This window comes from Coregonus lavaretus (assembly GCF_964263955.1).
Source record: "Coregonus lavaretus genome assembly, chromosome: 28".
Classification (NCBI taxonomy): domain Eukaryota; kingdom Metazoa; phylum Chordata; class Actinopteri; order Salmoniformes; family Salmonidae; genus Coregonus; species Coregonus lavaretus.
The window spans coordinates 37,780,935-37,803,776 of NC_140015.1; the positions used below are offsets into that span (position 1 = coordinate 37,780,935).

General features: G+C 45.1%; 1 protein-coding gene across 2 annotated transcripts in view; it reads right to left on the minus strand.

The window, feature by feature from the left end:
• The window catches only part of LOC311104051 (BAR/IMD domain-containing adapter protein 2-like), a 117,327-nt gene that overhangs the window by 81,320 nt on the left and 13,165 nt on the right, over positions 1–22,842 (minus strand). For both annotated transcript variants that reach the window (XM_084145707.1, XM_084145706.1), the window contains exons 2-3: positions 3,960–4,035; positions 1,431–1,517 (exon numbers count right to left, since the gene is read on the minus strand). In XM_084145707.1, coding sequence (XP_084001833.1) covers positions 1,431–1,517; positions 3,960–4,035 — 163 coding nt within the window. The remainder of the gene's footprint in view (positions 1–1,430; positions 1,518–3,959; positions 4,036–22,842) is intronic.

Here is a 22,842-nt window from a genome sequence, read left to right on the forward strand (position 1 = left end):
CAGAGGACATTTCTCAAAAAAGTACGATCTTTGTCCCCATGTGCAGTTGCAAACCGTAGTCTGGCTTTTTTATGGCGGTTTTGGAGCAGTGGCTTCTTCCTTGCTGAGCGGCCTTTCAGGTTATGTCGATATAGGACTCGTTTTACTGTGGATATAGATACTTTTATATCTGTTTCCTCCAGCATCTTCACAAGGTCCTTTGCTGTTGTTCTGGGATTGATTTTCACTTTTCGACCAAAGTACGTTCATCTCTAGGAGACAGAACCCGTCTCCTTCCTGAGCGGTATGACGGCTGCGTGGTCCCATGGTGTTTATACTTGCGTACTATTGTTTGTACAGATTACCGTGGTACCTTCAGGCGTTTGGAAATTGCGCCAAAGGATTAACCAGACTTGTGGAGGTAAAAAAAAAAAAATCTGAGGTCTTGGCTGATTTCTTTTGATTTTCCCATGATGTCAAGCAAAGAGGCACTGAGTTTGAAGGTAGGCCTTGAAATACATCCACAGGTACACCTCCAATTGACCCAAATGATGTCAATTAGACTATCAGAAGCTTCTAAAGCCATGACATCATTTTCTGGAATTTTCCAAGCTGTTTAAAGGCACAGTCAACTTAGTGTATGTAAACTTCTGACCCACTGGAATTGTGATACAGTGAATTATAAGTGAAATAATCTGTCTGTAAACAATTGTTGGAAAAATTACTTGTAGTAGATGTCCTAACCGACTTGCCAAAACTATAGTTTGTTAAAAATAAATGTGTGGAGTGGTTGAAAAACGAGTTTTAATGACTCCAACCTAAGTGTATGTAAACTTCCGACTTCAACTGTACTGATTGAACTTGGATCTCTGCTGGGAGTTCACCTCCTATTTAGATTTTTGAACTCTGCTTTGCCACTAAAATCATAATAAACACTGACAACTATAATATTGTGTTATTGTTATGCTGATTAATAATAATAATGGGGGTGGGTGAAAACATTAACCCCAAAAGGTTATTTAAGAAACCATTAAAGGAGGTTATTTGAATAACTTATAGGAGGTTCCCCCACAGTTTCAATTTGAAGAACCCCTAAAAGATCTTCCAGGAACCTTTTCTTTTTAGAGTGGAGCCCCACAATGCTGCCTGTGCGGAAAACAAAGACTGGGTCATATCTCTACAGACGGGACTTTACTGTGACACAAACACAGGAAGTGTGTGTGTGAGGTTGTGAGGGTGTGAGTGTGTTGGCCAGCAGTATAGCCCAGTGAACCGCCCCTTTAGGTCCAGGGAAAGGAAAGAGATATCTGGCAGCTGATAGACACGGACAAACTGACTTACAGTACAAACACTAAGACAAGCATTGGCAGCATTGAATATCCCCTTTAGGGTCCAGGGAAGGGCAGGGCAGGACACATCAACATCCTGAATGCTGATAGGCTACTACTCACCCATGTCCTTGGATCCCTGGCTCTCACTGGCCAGCTCTCCCATCCTCACCAAGGCATCAAAGTAGCCCTTAGCAGCAAACGTCACATCTGGGGACAGAGGAAGAACAGCATGAGATCATGGTCAGAGGTAGAGGGTAACTCAGTAGTCTATAAAGCAGTGCACACACACACACACACACACACACATACAAGCTCCCACCGACACACACACAGAGGTGTTCGCACGCATGCTCACGTCGAGAGGACAATGCTATCGAGAGTAATGGTGTGTGTCTCACGTCGAGAGATAGGACGATGCTATCGAGAGTAATGGTGTGTGTCTCACGTCGACAGAGAGGACGATGCTACTGTATTAATGTGTGTGTCTCATGTCGAGATCGAGACACAGACAGACGATGTTACAGTATTAATGGTGTGTCTCACGTCGCTCCTGGGCGGCTGCAGGCACAGGCCCCTTCTGTCACACATATTGGTGGATAATTCACCTCCTAACCAAACCAGCTCTACTGCCAGCCATCACTACTGACTGGGGACCAACAGGCTGGTAATTATTATTTTTCACATCTAACACAGCTAGATTGATGGACAATTCACCATCCTCCCAGGTTGCTGTTGTCACTCACTGGGGACAGGCAGAGAGGAAGTAGCTAACTGTAGCCTGAACAACTTCTTATTATGGTCTGCCTAGTGTACACTGTAGCCTGAACAACTTCTTATTATGGTCTGCCTAGTGTACAAGTTGGAGCCAACCTAGACCAGACCAGTCCTGCTGCCGTGGCTGTCAACATTCACAGGGGACTGACAGGCTGTGAGAAGCAGAGTGGGCCAGAGTTAACCACCACTGCTGCCTGCCAATCTGCCACCTAACTCTGGCCTGTGTCTGACTGAACATTAACAAACCAGCCCACTATCCATCGTCTTTCTATTTTTATTTGTTAAATCATCACTGTATGTCTAATACATCTGTGTGTGTTTACTTCATGACAATGACTTCAAAACATATATTTAATAATGTATTTCCCTGAGCCTTCTTTTGCCATTGAAATGCTCAGTCTGATCATGTGGGTGTGTTGATATGAATGTAAATATATTTACATACACAGCCCTGATTGACGGATAGGATCGTAGACTCTAGAGCCAACCCCGCTTACCCCTTCAAAGTAGGAGGATACAAGTGCTCAGCATATGTGGGAACTCCTTCAAGACTGTTGGAAAAGCATTCCAGGTGAAGCTGGTTGAGAGAATGCCAAGAGTGTGCAAAGCTGTCATCAAGGCAAAGAGTGGCTATTTGAAGAATCTCAAATATAAAATATATTTTGATTTGTTTAACACTTTTTTGGTTACTACATGATTCCATATGTGTTATTTCATAGTTTTGATGTCTTTACTATTATTCTATAATGATTATTAACCCACTGCAGAGGGCATACCCCTTCATGGATTATTAACCCACTGCAGAGGGCAGACCCCTTCATGGATTATTAACCCACTGCAGAGGGCAGACTCCTTCATGGATTATTAACCCACTGCAGAGGGCAGACCCCTTCATGGATTATTAACCCACTGCAGAGGGCAGACCCCTTCATGGATTATTAACCCACTGCAGAGGGAAGACCCCTTCATGGATTATTAACCCACTGCAGAGGGCAGACCCCTTCATGGATTATTAACCCACTGCAGAGGGCAGACCCCTTCATGGATTATTAACCCACTGCAGAGGGCAGACCCTTTCATGGATTATTAACCCACCCAGTTATGTGGATATATTCAGTGTTGAGGAGACAGTGATAGACTATTCTGTCAGGTAATGTGTTCTTGTGGCAGTGGTGTGTATTGGGGGTATTGACGTGGTCTTGACAGGGCTGAGAGATATCTGAGCTTCAACTACATTCTGTCCTCTGTGTGCTAAGGACATCTGTACTGGTCTGCGCTCCAAAACTGCTTCACCTCTTTATTAAAACCAAATAGTGAGCAAACACACACACACACACACACTTCCATTGTCCATCAGATCTTGTATAGTGTCTGTCCATCACTCCAGCAGAGTTACACGGTGCTCCATCTGCTTCCCTGATTAGGACCCAGCCTTTGATTGTACTTCTGCTCTGCTCTGAAACACACCTCTCTGTCTGAGTCCCAAATAACACCCTATTCCCTTTGGTCAAAAGTAGTGCACTATGTAGGGAATAGGATACCATTTGGGAAACACACTCCCTCCTGAGGCTGTGCCAGGGCTGCAGACCAGATGATAAGACTGGGTATGTGACTGCTACGGTGGCAGGATGATAAATATCATCTCTTTCTTTAAATGAGACGGCACAAAGGAGACTGGGAGCAGGAGGCTGGTGACTGGCTGCCTATATCTGGAGAGGAGAGGAAGAGAGGAGAGAGAGAGAGGGAGAGAGGGGAGGAGAGGAGAGAAAGAGGGAGAGAGAAGGATAAAGGGGCGGAACAGACAACAAACAGAGGAGAGAAGAGAAGAACAGGCCACAGAAACAGATTTGAGGAGAGGAAGAATATAACACTCACTGGATAAGGCCTTCTCATAGCTCTTCCCCATGGCAACGAAGTTCCGCAAGCAGGGGTTGAACTGTTCCATGATGGACTGAAAGAGAGAGAGAGAGAAGGGAGGGGAGGGTAGGAGAAGGGAGGGGAGGGTAGGAGAAGGGAGGGAAGGGTAGGAGAAGGGAGGGGAGGGGTGTTTGTTAGAGGAGAAAGAGACAATAGCAGTGGAACAAGCTGTCATACTACTAGAGAGCCCATAAATACACACACACACACACACACACACACACACACACACACACACACACACGCGCACACACAGGCTTGCCCACACACATCACAATAAACAATTGTAAGGACACAGCACTTCTCAATTTCTAAAATAACCATGTTAAATCAACAATGACATCAATCGTCCACCTACAGTGCTTTTCAACATGTTCTGTTATCAATGACTGTAGCAGGGGAGGAGAGGAGAGGGAAAGGAGAGGGAGGAGAGGGAGGAGGGGAGAGTGAGATGGAGGAGAGGGAGGGAGAGGAAAGAGAGGGGAGTGAGATGAGGAGAGGGAGTGTGAGATGGAGGAGAGGGAGGGAGAGGAGAGGGGGAGTGAGATGGAGGAGAGGGAGGGAGAGGAGAGGGAGGAGAGGGGGAGTAAGATGGAGGAGAGGGAGGGAGAGGGAGGAGAGGGGGAGTGAGATGGAGGAGAGAGATGGAGAGGTAGGGAGAGGAGAGGGTGGAGAGGGGGAGTGAGATGGAGGAGAGGGAGAGTGAGATGAGGGAGAGTGAGTTGGAGGAGAAGGGAGTGAGATGGAGGAGAGGGAGAGTGAGATGGAGGAGAGGGGGAGTGAGATGGAGGAGAGGGGGAGTGAGATGGAGGAGAGGGGGAGTGAGATGGAGGAGAGGGGGAGTGAGATGGAGGAGAGGGGGAGTGAGATGGAGGAGAGGGGGAGTGAGATGGAGGAGAGGGGGAGTGAGATGGAGGAGAGGGGGAGTGAGATGGAGGAGAGGGGGAGTGAGATGGAGGAGAGGGAGGGAGAGGAGAGGGAGGAGAGGGGGAGTGAGATGGAGGAGAGGGAGGGAGAGGAGAGGGAGAGTGAGATGGAGGAGAGGGGGAGTGAGAAGGAGGAGAGGGAGGGAGAGGAGAGGGAGGAGAGGGGGAGTGAGACGGAGGAGAGGGGGAGTGAGACGGAGGAGAGGGGAGTGAGACGGAGGAGAGGGGGAGAGGGAGGGAGGGAGGGAGGGAGGGAGGGAGGGAGGGAGGGAGGGAGGGAGGGGAGAGGAGAGGAGACAGAGAGGAGAGGGTGGGGGTGCCATTGATTATGTAGGTGGAATGGGAGAGAGAGACTGCAGAGGACTGAAATAATGTTGTGGTCTTTCAGCATAGTATTACATGGAAAGCACAGCGGAGGCTGCTGAGAGGTGGATGGCTGGAATGGAGTAAATGGAATGGCATCAAACAAATGGAAATACCATTCCACTCCAACATTACAACGAGCCCATTAAGGTGCCACCAACCTCCTGTGATGGAAATAGAGGTGTGTGTGGATAATGAATAACAATGCACACAGTATATTTACAGAATAACATGCAAGCCCACAGTCTACTCTCTACAATGACAATGCAACCATTACTATAAACACGGTGCAGGCTTGACATCTCCCATCCACACCTCCTCTTCCTCTCTTCCCCTCCCTCTCATCATCCTCCTCCCTCCTCTCTCTAGTCTCCCTCCAGGGTTTCTTCAGATTAGTCCAGCCCCAGTCTGACAGGTGTGTAAAGGCTGTAGGGTCAGCCATCAGCCACAGGACAGCCTCTCCTCCCCCTTCCACTACCTCCTCCCTCCCTCCCTTCCTCCTCCTCCTCCTTCCTCCTCTCAGCCAGGGGAGACAGAATATAGCAGTACAGCTTCTCTCCTCCCTTTTCCCTCTCTCAGGTCTCCCTCCATAGAGAGCTAAGAGCCACCAGCCAGGGAAGATGGCTAATAACTAGTCCAAGCCAGTGGAGGCTACTGAAGGGAGAACAGCTCATAATAATGGCTGGAATGGAGTAAACATGTTTTTCATGGGTTTGACACCATTCCATTCACTCCATTCCACCCATTATACTCCATTCCATCCATTATTATGAGCTGTTCTCCTCTCAGCAGCCTCCACTGGTCCAAGCAGCCCCCCTGCTTCCTCAGTCCCCATCCATACTGCTGGCAGGCCCATAGTACTGTACCTTACTCTGCTGTAGTTCTCCAATTATAATACCCTGCCAGAGCACTAGACTACCTTGAGTCACTTCAATAAAAGCATATATCTATGGTCTTCACTGCAATGGTACCAATGTGTTGTAGGGTGAGAAATACCTCACTATCGGCACACCATAATAATCTAAAACCTCTACAGTTTGGCAACTCATTTGTGATTCCCTACATCACTGTGTATCCTGTTAAACCAAGGTCAGTGCAGTTGCTATTCGGGTGTACTAACTGCTCTGAAGTCTAGCTCCCTCCCTGGACACCAATTGGCTGACACCAGTTCCCTGGGCACTGATTGGCTGACACCAGAGGTCACCTTCCTGGTTCTGCCAAACTTTCTGAATGTTCAGTAAAACTGGGTCTGGCCCTGAGGGGGGAACGGACTGGAGGAGCGGGACGGAGCAAAACAGTGCACAGGGCCAGGAGTGGTGGCTCAGCGTTATCAGCATCTACAGGAACAGACACTCATGCATGCATGCAGACAGGCGCGCACACGCACACACGGAGAGCATCAGAGAGAGTATCAATCAAATGTATGTTACGAAGCCCTTTTTCACAAAGTGCTTATACAGAACACATTAAGTAGAGGAGATAGGAAGATAACTACTGCTGCTACTGAAAAAGAGCCCTGCCTGAGAGCACTAGATCTTACAGTACAGCAAAGAACCATCTTCACAGGTAGATGAAGGTTGATATATTCAATGCAAAGAAGAGGTAGAGGCAGGCTTAGATGGATTCCATGCAGAAAGCAGAGATGTTTAGGAAAGGGAGTGGGGACAATCTTAGAGGTAGATATTTTGCATGTAAGCAGGGAATGATAATTGTCTCCGGTAGACAGAGACATCTAGATGTTACAGTAAGGTAAAGGATCCTCCTCAGAGGTAGAAGGTTGATACTCTATTGTTATTCCATAGCAGGGAATTATAATACTGTAGGTAGAAAACACAGATGGAATTATGCTGTGCAGGTAGAAAACACAGATGGAATTATGCTGTGCAGGTAGAAAACAGAGATGGAATTATGCTGTGCAGGTAGAAAACAGAGATGGAATAAAAATAAAAAATAAAGTAGGATGGATCAGAAAACCAATCAGTATCTGGTGTGACCATGATTTGCCTCATGCAGCGCGACACATCTTCTTCGCATAGAGTTGATCAGGCTGTTTATTGTGGCCTGTGGAATGTTGTCCCACTCCCCCCCATACACGTGGTCTGTGGTTGTGAGGCCGGTTGGACGTACTGCAACATTTTCTGCAATGACGGTGGAGGCGGCTTATGATAGAGAAATTCACATTACATTCTCTGGCAACATTCCTGCGGTCAGCATGCCAATTGCACGCTCCCTCAAAACTTGAGACATCTGTGGCATTGTGTTGTGTGACAAAACTGCACATTTCAGAGTGGTCTTTTATTGTCCACAGCACAAGGTGCACCTGTGTAATGATCATGCTGTTTAATCAGCTTCTTGATATTCCACACCTGTCAGGTGGATGGATTATCTTGGCAAAGAAGAAATGCTCACTAACAGGGATATAAACTAAATTTGTGCACAACATTTGAGAGAAATACGCTTTGTGTGTGTATGGAACATTTCTGGGATCTTTTATTTCAGCTCATGAAATATGGGACCAACACTTTATATGTTGCATTTATATTTTTGTTCAGTGTATAATGCTGTGCAGGTAGAAAACAGAGATGGAATTATAATGCTGAAGGTAGAAAACAGATGTTTGCCTGGTTTATCTCAGAGCCACACCATTATACTAATTGGTTTAGAGGCTTACTAAAAGTCCCCTCGGAGAGCAGAGGTCTACGGAGGTAGCCAGCAATGTGTGTGTGTGTAAATGAGACATCTTTACTGTATAACCATCCATTTAGTATGCTGTTGTTGACAATAGGGGACACATGTGGACACACACACACACACACACACACACGTAATGACATGAAACGCAGACTATAATGACATGAAACCCAGACTATAATGACATGAAACCCAGACTATAATGACATGAAACCCAGACTATAATGACATGAAACCCAGACTATAATGACATGAAACCCAGACTATAATGACATGAAACCCAGACTATAATGACATGAAACCCAGACTATAATGACATGAAACCCAGACTATAATGACATGAAACCCAGACTATAATGACATGAAACCCAGACTATAATGAAATGAAAATAAGTGATTCCAGTGCGTTGCCACCAGCTGATTATGACCTGGGGAAATCACCTCAATCACAACTGAAATGTAAAACGATGTACTCCCCTCCTCCCTCCAAATGACTGACACACACACACACAGTTACCCTCTGAGGAAGATAAACCACAACACTCCCCACGGGGGACCTGCTGAGGAAATGTTTATTCCTCTCGCACTCTTTTCTCTTTGTCTCTGTTCTTATATAAGACATTGAGAGGGGATCTGACACACACACACACACACACGTTTGTAAACAGTGGTACATATTACATTTTAGTCATTTAGCAGACGCTCTTATCCAGAGCGACTTACAGTTAGTGAGTGCATACGTTTTTCATACTGCTCCCCCCGTGGGAAACGAATCCACAACCCTGGCGTTGCAAGCGCCATGCTCTACCAACTGAGCTACAGGGGACATTGTTGACTGGTAGGATGATTACACACAACAGAGTCCAGTACAGCAGAGCCCAGTCCAGTACAGCAGAGCCCAGTCCAGTACAGCAGAGCCCAGTCCAGTACAGCAGAGCCCAGTCCAGTACAGCAGAGCCCAGTCCAGTACAGCAGAGATGCAGTATTGCATGCTGGCTCCCACAGAGACACACACACAAGCTCCCACCGAGTCGCACGAATGCACACACAGCCACACGTGGACATTTGTGATCATTCAGCAACAATTGGTTTCAGTGACAGTCAGAACTCAGTCTCATCTACCATCCTTCTCCCCTACTATCAGTCTCCCTCAGTCTCCCCTACTATCAGCCTCCCCTACTATCAGTCTCTCTGTCTCCCCTACTATTAGTCTCTCTGTCTCCCCTACTATCAGCAGACACATGCACATTTGTGGCCTGCTGGAGGTCATTTTGCAGGGCTCTGGCAGTGCTACTCCTGCTCCTCCTTGCACAAAGGTGGAGGTAGCAGTCCTGCTGCTGGGTTGTTGCCCTCCTACGGCCTCCTCCACGTCTCCTGATGTACTGGCCTGTCTCCTGGTAGAGCCTCCATGCTCTGGACACTACGCTGACAGACACAGCAAACCTTCTTGCCACAGCTCGCATTGATGTGCCATCCTGGATGAGCTGCACTACCTGAGCCACTTGTGTGGGTTGTAGACTCCGTCTCATGCTACCACTAGAGTGAAAGCATCAGCCAGGAAGCATAGGAACTGAGAAGTGGTCTGTGTTCACCACCTGCAAAACCAGTCCTTTATTGGGGGTGTCTTGCTAATTGCCTATAATTTCCACCTGTTGTCTATTCCATTTGCACAACAGCATGTGAAATTTATTGTCAATCAGTGTTGCTTCCTAAGTGGACAGTTTGATTTCACAGAAGTGTGATTGACTTGGAGTTACATTGTGTTGTTTAAGTGTTCCCTTTATTTTTTTGAGCAGTGTATCAGTCTCCCCTACTATCAGTCTCCCTCATCTCCCCTACTATCAGTCTCCCCTACTATCAGTCTCTCTCAGTCTCCCCTACTATCAGTCTCCCCTACTATCAGTCTCCCCTACTATCAGTCTCCCTCATCTCCCCTACTATCAGTCTCCCCTACTATCAGTCTCTCTCAGTCTCGCCTACTATCAGTCTCCCCTACTATCAGTCTCCCCTACTATCAGTCTCCCTCAGTCTCCCCTACTATCAGTCTCCCCTACTATCAGTCTCTCTCAGTCTCCCCTACTATCAGTCTCCCCTACTATCAGTCTCCCCTACTATCAGTCTCCCCTACTATCAGTCTCCCTCAGTCTCCCCTACTATCAGTCTCCCCTACTATCAGTCTCCCTCAGTCTCCCCTACTATCAGTCTCTCTCAGTCTCCCCTACTATCAGTCTCTCTCAGTCTCCCCTACTATCAGTCTCCCTCAGTCTCCCCTACTATCAGTCTCTCTCAGTCTCCCCTACTATCAGTCTCCCCTACTATCAGTCTCCCCTACTAATCAGTCTCCCCTACTATCAGACTCCCTCTCAGCATTTCCCGCTGTACTGTCTAAAATAATAAACATATACGGAGGTCAGGATTCAGATCTTTAACTAAAGCATCCTCTGACGTGATTGACAGAGACACATGTGGCCAACCAACTCCTGACCACGACACAATACCATAACTACCTAACAATATAATTGTGTTGAGAAGCTCAACACAGCAGTATGACAGCTGGGGGCTTTGAGACAGTGTCTGGTGGTCCAGTGAAACGAGTTCAGAACAACAGCCTCCAGGTAGTGTTAGCTTACACTATATAATCAGCCTACACTATATATGTTGATATAGCAGAACACACACACACACACACACACACACACACACACACACACAGTTGAAGTCGGAAGTTTACATACACCTTAGCCAAACTCAGTTTTTCACAATTCCTGACATTTAATCCTAGTAAAAATTCCCTGTTTTAGGTCAGTTAGGATCACCACTTTATTTTAAGAATGTGAAATGTCAGAATAATAGGAGAGATAATTATTTATTTCAGTATGCTTGGGGTCATTGTCCATTTGGAAGACCCATTTGCGACCAAGCTTTAACTTCCTGACTGATGTCTTGAGATGTTGCTTCAATACATCCACATAATTTTCCTTCCTCATGATGCCATCTATTTTGTGAAGTGCACCAGTCCCTCCTGCAGCAAAGCACCCCCACAGCATGACGCTGCCACCCCAGTGCTTCACGGTTGGGATGGTGTTCTTCGGCTTGCAAGAGACCCCCTTTTTCCTCCAAACATAATGATGGTCATTATGGCCAAACAGTTTTATTTTTGTTTCATCAGACCAGAGGACATTTCTCCTAAAAGTACGATCTTTGTCCCCATGTGCAGTTGCAAAACGTAGTCCGGCTTTTTAATGGCGGTTTTGGAGCAGTGGCTTCTTCCTTGCTGAGCGGCCTTTCAGGTTGTGTCGATATAGGACTCATTTTACTGTGGATATAGATACCTTTGTACCTGTTTCCTCCAGCATCTTCACAAGGTCCTTTGCTGTTGTTCTCGGATTTGCACTTTTCGCACCAAAGTACATTCATCTCTAGGAGACAGAACGCGTCTCCTTCCTGAGCGGTATGACGGCTGCGTGGTCCCATGGTGTTTATACTTGCATACTATTGTTTGTACAGATGAACGTGGTACCTTCAGGCATTTGGAAATTGCTCCCAAGGATGAACCAGACTTGTGGTGGTCTTTTGATTTTCCCATGATGTCAAGCAAAGAGGCACAGAGTTTGAAGGTAGGCCTTGAAATAAATCCACAGGTACACCTCCAATTGACTCAAATGATGTCAATTAGACTATCAGATGCTTCTAAAGCCATGACATCATTTTCTGTAATATCCAAGCTGTTTAAAGGCACAGTCAATTTAGTGTATGTAAACTTCTGACCCACTGGAATTGTGATACAGTGAATTAATCTGTCTGTAAACAATTGTTAGGAAATTTACTTGTGTCATGAACAAAGTAGATGTCCTAACCGACTTGCCAAAACTATAGTTTGTTAACAAGAAATTTGGGGAGTGGTTGAAAAAAAAACAAGTTTTAATGACTCCAACCTAAGTATATGTAAACGTCCGACTTCAACTGTACGTATATATATATATATATATATATATATATATATATATATATATATATATATATATATATATATACACACACACAGTACCAGTCAAATGTTTGGACACACCTACTCATTAAAGGGTTTTTCTTTATTTTTACTATTTTCTACATTGTAGAATAATAGTGAAGACATCAAAACTATGAAATAACACATATGGAATCATGTAGTAACCAAAAAAGTGTTAAACAAATCAATATATATTTTATATTTGAGATTCTTCAAATAGCCACCCTTTGCCTTGATGACAGCTTTGCACACTCTTGGCATTCTCTCAACCAGCTTCAACTGGAATGCTTTTCCAACAGTCTTGAAGGAGTTCCCACATATGCTGAGCACTTGTTGGCTGCTTTCCTTCACTCTGCCATCTGACTCATCCCAAACCATCTCAAATTGGGTTGAGGTCGGGGGATTGTGGAGGCCAGGTCATCTGATGCAGCACTCCATCACTCTCCTTCTTCGTAAGATAGCCCTTACACAGCCTGGAGGTGTGTTGGGTCATTGTCCTGTTGAAAAACAAATGATAGTCCCACTAAGCCCAAACCAGATGGGATGGCGTATCGCTGCAGAATGCTGTGGTAGCCATGCTGGTTAAGTGTACCTTGAATTCTAAATAAATCACAGACAGTGTCACCAGCAAAGCACCCCACAGCATAACACCTCCTCCTCAATGCTTTACGGTGAGAACTACACATGTGGAGATCATCCGTTCACCCACACCGCGTCTCACAAAGACACGGCGGTTAGAACCAAAAATCTTAAATTTGGACTCCAGACCAAAGGACACATTTCCACCGGTCTAATGTCCATTGCTTGTGTTTCTTGGCCCAAGCAGGTCTCTTCTTCTTATTGGTGTCCTTGAGTAGTGGTTTCTTTGCAGCAATTCGACCATGAAGGCCTGATTCACACAGTCCCCTCTGAACAGTTGATGTTGAGATGTGTCTGTTACTTGAACTCTGTGAAGCATTTATTTGGCCAGCAATTTCTGAGGCTGGTAACTCTAATGAACTTATCCTCTGCAGCAGAGGTAACTCTGAGTCTTCCATTCCTGTGGCGGTCCTCATGAGAACCAGTTTCATCATAGCGCTTGGTTTTTGCGACTGCACTTGAAGAAACTTTAAAAGTTATTGAGATTTTTGGATTGACTGACCTTCATGTCTTAAGGTAATGATGGACTGTCATTTCTATTTCCTTATTTTAGCTGTTCTTGCCATAATATGGACTTGGTATTTTACCAAATAGGGCTATCTTCTGTATACCCCCCCCCCCCAACCTTGTCACAACACAACTGATTGGCTCAAACGCATTAAGGAGGAACTACATTTTACATATTTACTTTTAAGAAGGCACACCTGTTAATTGAAATACATTCCAGGTGACTACCTCATGAAGCTGGTTGAGAGAATGCCAAGAGTGTGCAAAGCTGTCAAGGCAAAGGGTGGCTATTTGAAGAATCTCAAATATAAAATATATTTTGATTTGTTTAACACCTTTTTGGTTACTACATGATTCCATATGTGTTATTTCAGTTTTGACGTCTTCACTATTATTCTACAATGTAAAAAACTGTAAAAATAAAGAAAAACCCTTTAATGAGCATGTGTGTCCTAACTTTTGACTGGTAGCACGCACGCACACACGCACACACACACTACAGTTTATTCCTTCCATGTAAGAAACACTTTGAAAAGAAGAAAGAATCCTGAGGTCTCTCTCCCCCTCCCTCACTCTCTTCTCATCATATATATGGCCTCTCTGTCCTCTTGTACTACATTCTCTCTCCTTGTTGTGTGAGCTAATTGGAAAATGGGGCTGAGGGGCACTGAGAAGGAAGCGTGTGTGTGTCGGCGTCGGTGTGTGTGTGTCAGGGTTATTCCTGACTCTACAGGAGCAGGCCATACTGCTCTGTGACACATCAACATCAAAACCCACCACTGAAGTAAAGACAGGAAGACAGGAAGACAGGAAACAAGAGAAAACACACCACTACCATAAAGACAGGAAAAGACAGGAAGAAGAAGAACTGAATAGTGTAAAGTGATTATGTTATGTCTTCTCCTTCGAACAAAGGCTTCTTGGTACCTCTGGCTCTCCTCCCTCTCTCCTCTCCTCCCCTGGCTGATCTGATTAACAGACTAGCTGTACGGTTATCATTATCTCCATGTTCTCTCCAGTCCCCATACATTCCTCTGTGATGACATCATGTTCTCTCCAGTCCCCATACATTCCTCTGTGATGACATCATGTTCTCTCCAGTCCCCATACATTCCTCTGTGATGACATCATGTTCTCTCCAGTCCCCATATATTCCTCTGTGATGACATCATGTTCTCTCCAGTCCCCATATATTCCTCTGTGATGACATCATGTTCTCTCCAGTCCCCATACATTCCTCTGTGATGACATCATGTTCTCTCCAGTCCCCATATATTCCTCTGTGATGACATCATGTTCTCTCCAGTCCCCATACATTCCTCTGTGATGACATCATGTTCTCTCCAGTCCCCATACATTCCTCTGTGATGACATCATAACAGTTCTGCTGTAGTCACAGTATGGTGTCTGCTTGATCATTCGGTCTGTTCATAACACACATACTCCCCCACAGTGGTGGCATATACATCAGTGGTTTGAGTGCTTCTAGTGAGCCAGATCAACTACTGTGTTCGTGTGCACACGGTTGTGTGTGTGTATCCATCAATGAGTGCGTCTGCGCGTGCATGCGTCCGTGAGCGCATGATTATGGGCTAATGTGTGTGAGAAGACAGGCGTGCAGAGTGGGTGAATACAGGAGGAGGGAGTTATTAACTACTGATCACAGAGTGGGTGACTACAGGAGGAGGGAGTTATTAACTACTGATCACAGAGTGGGTGACTACAGGAGGCGGGAGTTATTAACTACTGACCACGGAGTGGGTGAATACAGGAGGATGGAGTTATTAACTACTGATCACAGAGTGGGTGACAACAGGAGGATGGAGTTATTAACTACTGACCACAGAGTGGGTGACTACAGGAGGATGAAGTTATTAACTATTGATCACAGAGTGGGTGAATACAGGAGGATGGAGTTATTAACTAACCATCACAGTTAGATGAACGCCCCACAGGTACAAACAGTCATTTATCTTAAATACCATGACCTCATTTTGTCTGGTTCCTTTCCATTGGGGAGGTATTTATTTTGTCTGGGACGGGAGTGCAAATAATTTATCCTCCTTTATTCTACAAAGAAAATATAAAAACCTCTGCTTCTCCCTCCAGCCTCATTTCCCCTTACAGCACTTACACGTGTGTGTGTGTGATTTTCTTTCTTTATTCTGCTCTGAAAAGACAAGGCCTCCCTCCCTGGTTCTCCCTACAGCCTTCTCTTTCTTACTGAACCATTTCATCTGGCCTGATCCATTTCCCTCATCATTTCTTTGATTGTCTCCTTTAATCTGGGTCCTCTGAGCTGCTATAATGGATTCAACACTCCCAGGGGCTCTCATGTACAGACACACACTGACGGGTAACCTTGGAGAGCGAGCGCGAGAGCGAGCACAAAGGGCTATAACAGCTAGCAGCCTGCAGACCTCGATTCAAAACTCTTCCAAATCCTTCAAATACTTAATGAGCGTCTGCTCTAGTCTGCCAGATGGACAGGATTTGCAGTTTTGGGACTATTCTATTGGTCCATTAAGGATCAGCATCCAGGCAAGCTCAGTCAAGCAAAGATAAAGTATTTTAAATGATTCAATGTAGTATTTGAACCCAGGTCTTGCAGTCTTTAACAAAATATCATTTTTAAAGCTTTTTGCCATGTTGATATGATATCTGAGTGAGTGACTAACAAAATCAATGGAGGCCTCCTGGAGCTCAGGGCCCCTGGGCACATGCCCTGCGTGCCTGGTTGGTATTCGGACATAATTATTACAAACTAGTTATCTAAAAATTGACATAGCTAATTGTCAGCTAATTGAGTGACTGACATAAGAGAAAAACTGCCGATGCACAGCCACATTTAGAAATTGCACCTTGTGTATTCTACTATTCTTGCTCTCGATAGGATGTTGAGACCCGACTGAGTTCCTTAAAATATTACATAACCGGCCGCTTATGTTGCTTCTGTCTGGAGCCGACCCTGTACTAGCAACTGTTCTGTTATTCCTCCTGCCTGTGACATGGTATCTGCCCTGTACTAGCAACTGTTCTGTTATTCCTCCTGCCTGTGACATGGTATCTGCCCTGTACTAGCAACTGTTCTGTTAGTCCTCCTGCCTGTGACATGGTATCTGCCCTGTACTAGCAACTGTTCTGTTATTCCTCCTGCCTGTGACATGGTATCTTTTCTGTACTAGCAACTGTTCTGTTATTCCTCCTGCCTGTGACATGGTATATTTTCTGTACTAGCAACTGTTCTGTTATTCCTCCTGCCTGTGACATGGTATCTGCCCTGTACTAGCAACTGTTCTGTTATTCCTCCTGCCTGTGACATGGCATCTGCCCTGTACTAGCAACTGTTCTGTTAGTCCTCCTGCCTGTGACATGGTATCTGCCCTGTACTAGCAACTGTTCTGTTATTCCTCCTGCCTGTGACATGGTATCTGCCCTGTACTAGCAACTGTTCTGTTATTCCTCCTGCCTGTGACATGGTATCTGCCCTGTACTAGCAACTGTTCTGTTAGTCCTCCTGCCTGTGACATGGTATCTGCCCTGTACTAGCAACTGTTCCGTTATTCCTCCTGCCTGGCTTGGTGAGCAGGGAGGCAGAGAGCTAGAGAGGCTGCTGCTCAACGTTTGGAGTGGACAGGCTTGGTGAGCAGGGAGGAAGAGGTAGAGAAGTAAAGAACTAATCTTCTATTAGCTAGTGGCTCAGGTACTGAAGAGGAAGCCAGGTCAGCCTCTATCCTACCATAGACGTCCCTCCCCCAACACACACACATACACACACACACACCACTCCATCCCCAGTCTCTGTCAGGCTGCAGTGCCAACACTCAATACCAGATCGTTGGCTGGATGGGGACCACTCCGTGATCTCCTGTTTGTTTATGCAGTACTACTAACCCTTCATCACACACACACACATTACCCTTGCTAACTCCCCTTGGAACAAGCACAGTTCTCAGTTAAAAAGCAACAACAAAGTGCTGGTTGGTTTCTATGGCAACAGCGGTCTGGATAGTAAGTGCTGCTGGTTATTGGGTTCCAGTTTGTCTTTAATTCACTCTCTTTGAGCTGCTAACTGTGTTACCAACGGAAGTTGGCGTCTGCAGAAATGTATAAATTAGTTAATTTTCAAAACATTCCTCTCTCTGCAACACACTAGGGCTTGGTCCCAAATTGCACCCTATTCCTTATGTAGTGCACTATTTTTGACCAGGGCCCCATATAGTTCTGGTCCAAAGTAGTGCACTGTATAGGGAATAGTGTGCCCTTTGGGACGCAACCCTAGTGTGTTCAGAATGTTTTGCAGTTCTTCTAAAAGCGTTTGAGCTGTGTTGACATATTGATAATCACACAGAAAGAGCTTCTGTGCTGTATTGAGCTGTGAATGTCAAAGCAGGTCCAAAAAGGATTTAACACCGGGTTTCCTTTGTACCCAACACCCCCACCACCTAGATTACTCAGTAGTGGCAATCATCAAATCAACACATGTACACAACATTTACATTTACATTTTAGTCATTTAGCAGACGCTCTTATCCAGAGCGACTTACAGTTAGTGAGTGCATAAATTATTTATTTTTAAATACTGGCCCCCCGTGGGAAACAAATCCACAACCCTGGCGTTGCAAACGCCATGCTCTACCAACTGAGCTACATCCCTGCCGGCCATTCCCTCCCCTACCCTGGACGACGCTGGGCCAATTGTGCGCCGCCCCATGGGTCTCCCGGTCGCGGCCGGCTACGACAGAGCCTGGATTCCAACCAGGATCTCTAGTGGCACAGCTAGCACTGCGATGCAGTGCCTTAGACCACTGCGCCACTCAGGAGACAACCAACGGTTCTGTCAACCTCAATTAGCTTATTTCATTAGGTTTGAAAAAAGGAATAGAGCTTTAGGGGTAGAGACAGTACACACACACACACACCTCATTTATGTGAGTCAGATTGTGACTCAGCACACAGAAATGCCCAAGGTGCAGTAACGCTATGATTGAGGTGTGTGTGTGTGTGTGTGTGTGTCTGTGCGTGCGTGCGTAAAGAACACAGAACAAAGGTTAAAGTGTTGGACACTTGTTTTTTAGCCTCACTGTTTTTCTTCTCCTATATCAGTTGTCAATACAGCCGGTAGGAGTTCATACATCCAGGTGACTCCTATATCAGTTGTCAGTACAGCCGGTAGAAGTTTATTCATCCAGGTGAGAACATGAAGGCGATGTACTGTACTGTATGAGTGAGCAATAAGCGAGGTGTGTGTGTGTTGTACAGTACTGTATGAGTGAGCGATGACCAATGTCTTCTGAAGAGACCAGTAGCACTCCACTGACTGACTCACTCAACCATTGGCTAGTGGGCTGATGGAGGCACAGAATGGAACGGTTGTGATATATTCTGATCAACTGACTTGTTCTTGTGTCAGGAAACTAAATACATCATTAAATCAGATAATATACCTGGTCATTACAACAGATCACAAATTGTTGACCAAATTCGTACTTACTGCGTTTTGCCTTTGTAGGGCAGAACAGCCTAGCCGTGAACTAACAACAACATGCATGCCAGTCTGACAAAAGATTAACTGCTTCTCTTCTAGTTTTTATGAGAAGCATTACTGTAATGAAAATTCCAGATTGTCTGCCTAATCAAATAACATTAGGCTCAGACACCCTTAAATACCCCACAAGACATGCCACCAGGGGTCTCTTCACAGTCCAAGTCCAAAACGAATTCACAGCAACGCACAGTATTATACAGAGCCATGATCGCATGGAACTCCCTTCCATTTCCAATTACTCAAGCAAACAGCTAAATTACCTTTATTTTATTTTTTATTAAACATCTATTGGAACGGCAGGGAATGTGAGGGGACACGAACATAAACACACACACACATTTTTTTAGTTGTATTGTTTGTATTATTGCTTCTGCTATTATTATTTGTTTTGGTTGTATTGTTTGTGTATCGTTTTAATTTTACATTTGTGTGTCTGTCCTTGTCTATTAGTGTATCAGTGTTTCGTTACTTGTCATGTTTTGTGTTGTGTGGACCCCAGGAAGCTGCTTCTGCAAAAGCTAATGGGGATCCTAATAAACAAACTAATACAACTGGAAGTCAAATCAAAGCAAATAGTATATCACATGCGCCAAATACAACTGGTGTAGACTTACTTTTATTTATTTTACTGACTTTACTTACGAGCCCTTTCCCAACAATGCAGAGTAAAAAATACTAATACTAATAAAAATACCACAAGAGGAATAAAATAAAATACACAAGAATGAAGCTTTTTACATGGAGTATCAGGGGGGTACGAAGGGGTACGAAGTTGCTTGGTTGGCTTTGTTGGTGTGACCACAGCTAGCTAACAACAGCAGCTGACCGGAGCAAGCAGCAGCCACAGACATGTTAAAAACAAAAAACACACAAAAAACTGGTGAAAGCTGGCCTTGCATTAGCCTCTGCAAAGTCTCCAACAACCGGATGTTCCAGTTTTCAGGGAAAATGGAAAGAGAGCCTGTGACACGACTTCCACTTTTGGACGTTAACAAGGAGACACTCCATCTTAACTCCTCCTCCACATTTACTGGATTGGTTGAATAGTGCAGAAGAGAACCTCCCACAGTTTTTTTCTTCTGTCAAGACCACTATGTAGGGGATCTAGTTTATTTTACGCCTGCTACGTTACCCTTGCAGTGAACTGGAAGCTTCTGCTAGGTTGGACTGACTGTAACCACAGCTGCTAGCGACAGCAACCACAGAAAAGCCTGTTAAAAGCTAGCCTTGCAGTGAACTGGAAGAGAACTGCTAGGTCGGCTGGGTGGGTGGGTGTGACCAGAGCCAGACCACAGCTAGCTAGCGACAGCCACAGAAAGGCCAGTTGAAAGCTAGCCTTGCAGTGAGCTGCTGCTAGGTCGGCTGGGTGGGTCGGCGTGACCACAGCTAGTCAAAGACGTGTCATGACAGGAATAGGTGAACAAACCATTCCCACTGACCCACGATGACAGAGAGGCCTCACACCACGGCCTGATCCTCTGTTTCTCTCCTCCTTTCTCTCCTTCCCCCTCTCTCACTCTCTGGGTAATTACAGTCCAGGTCTCTCAACAGTAATTAGGGACCATTTCCACTTCTCACTTACCTCTCTCTCTCTCTCTCACCACACACAACTATGATATACACTGACTAATATTCATTCAATGTTTCATTGTGGATTGACTGATCAGTCACCCTGGCGAGGCCCTTTGACAAAGCAATGCAGCCTTGGGTTTCTGACTACGCAGAGAAAGATGCGACAGAGAGGGAGCTATTCTAGCATTTCTTTAGAAAAACACTGAGTAAAAGAGAGAGGGAGATGGAGAGAAAGAGTGGGAGAGAGAGCGAAATGGAGCACAAGAGGAGAATGGCAGACAGAGGATGAGTGAGAGAGAGAGAGAGAGAGAGAGAGAGAGAGAGAGAGAGAGAGAGAGAGAGAGAGAGAGAGAGAGAGAGAGAGAGAGAGAGAGAGAGAGAGAGAGAGAGACCGAGACCGAGACCGAGACCGAGACCGAGACCGAGACCGAGACCGAGACCGAGACCGAGACCGAGACCGAGACCGAGACCGAGACCGAGACCGAGACCGAGACCGAGACCGAGACCGAGACCGAGACAGAGAGAGAGAGAGAGAGAGAGAGAGAGTGAGTCTAAGCCATCCGCCCCCGAAGGAGGAGAGAAGGTGGGTGTGTGGATCATCTAGTCCTCACAGCTTCACAAAGGAACGCACAGTTACAGACACACACACACACACACACACACACACACACACAGAAACACACACAGAGACAAACACCCATGTTATGATATCTCTGACAGATGCAATATTCCAGGGCCTAAGGCGGCGTAATGTGGTTGAAATGCTGCTTCATTTCAGAAACACATTCTGGGGACTAGTACGAGTCATTTCAGACTCCATGAGATGTTCTGCAGAACGAGGAGGAGATGGGTGATGAACTGCTATAGGTTGACAGTACAGGAGGAGATGGGTGATGAATTGCTTGACTGTAATACGATGAAGGATGGCATCTTTATATAGTTGCCAGCGGTGACTACAGGGTCTCTTTAAAACCCACTGGACCCCCGAGACAGAAGAGACAAAACGACTGCGTCTCAAATGACATTATTCCTTAGTGCACTACTTTTGACCGGAGCACTATGAGGAAAAAGGGATTAGGGTGCCATTTCTATAAATCCGTTACTGTCACTATGGGCCCTGGTCTAAAGCAGTGCACTATATAGGGAATAGGGTGCCATTTGGGACGTATACAATGTGTCAGTTTATATGCTCTTTGTCAATACAGGCTTTTAGTGAGCGATGAAACTGCTTTACATTAGTCTCTTCAGGGTCTTTACACTCCACACACACACACACACACACACACACACACACACACGTATGCAAGCGCACACAAAAACACAAAGCCTGAGGATGCTGACAGAAAAACACTCTCTTTAAACCTTCACAGCCACTGTATCTTCTCTCTCTCAGCTGAATGACAGAAACACATAACAGCATGTCGTTGCTAAGAAACCACCTGTTCTCCTCTCCCACATGAGAGATCTGTGGAACCGAGAGGAGGGGAGTCCTCTTATCACTGGCACTAAACTAATCATTTCTCTCTCATGTGTGCCCGTCTGCAGTCATCAGCGATCACTGAGGTTAATGTCACTAAAATGTTTCCACGTGAAAACAGAGAATGTATCGCTAAAGAGAGATATCTAAGGTCGGAGATAGAAATGAGACAACAGATAATGAGATTTAGTATAAGACGACTGATACAGAGACAGACATCTCTATCCTGGTATGTCAAAGTAGTAATTGATGAAAAATAGAGAAGATAGAATAGACAGATAATATATCACTATAGAAATAGAGATCTAATGTCAGTGAGGGAAACTAAACAACAGATAATGGGATTGGGAAGCTGGACAGTAGTAGCACAGCAGTACCATACAGACTGTACTGCACATAGACAGATGGGCATTTCCATGTAAAATGACCCATGAGCACAAACTTGTAAAATTCAAAGCAGCGTGTCAAATAAAAGGGAGTCTATATTTGAGAAATGAAGGCATATATTCATTTTTCAACATTTTTTCCACCCTAAAAATTAGGAATAAACAAAGGCTTTGATTTCTTGTCAAACAGATGGAAAAGGAATCTTAGAAAACATCTACCACAAAAAGTCTTATGGTATTAAAAATACATCAAAACACAATGTTGAAGTAAAAACTCATGCCAACAAATATCGACACCTATTTAGTATAGGATCATTTTTTTCGGACTTCTGTAAGTTTAAGAAACATTGTCTTGTGCCTTGGAATTCCGTTACCAAAACAAACATACAGTACCAGTCAAAAGTTTGGACACACCTACTCATTCAAGTGTTTGTCTTTATTTTTACTATTTTCTACATTGTAGAATTCTAGTGAAAACATCAAAACTATGAAATAACACATATGGAATCATGTAGTAACCAAAAGTGTTCAACAAATCAAAATATATTTGAGATTTGAGATTCTTCGAAGTAGCCACCTTTTGCCTTGATGACAGCTTTGCACACTCTTGGCAGTCTCTCAACCAGCTTCATTTCAATTAACAGGTGTGCCTTGTTAAAAGTTAATTTGTGGAATTTCTTTCCTTCTTAATGCGTTTGAGCCAATCAGTTGGTAGGTAGGGCT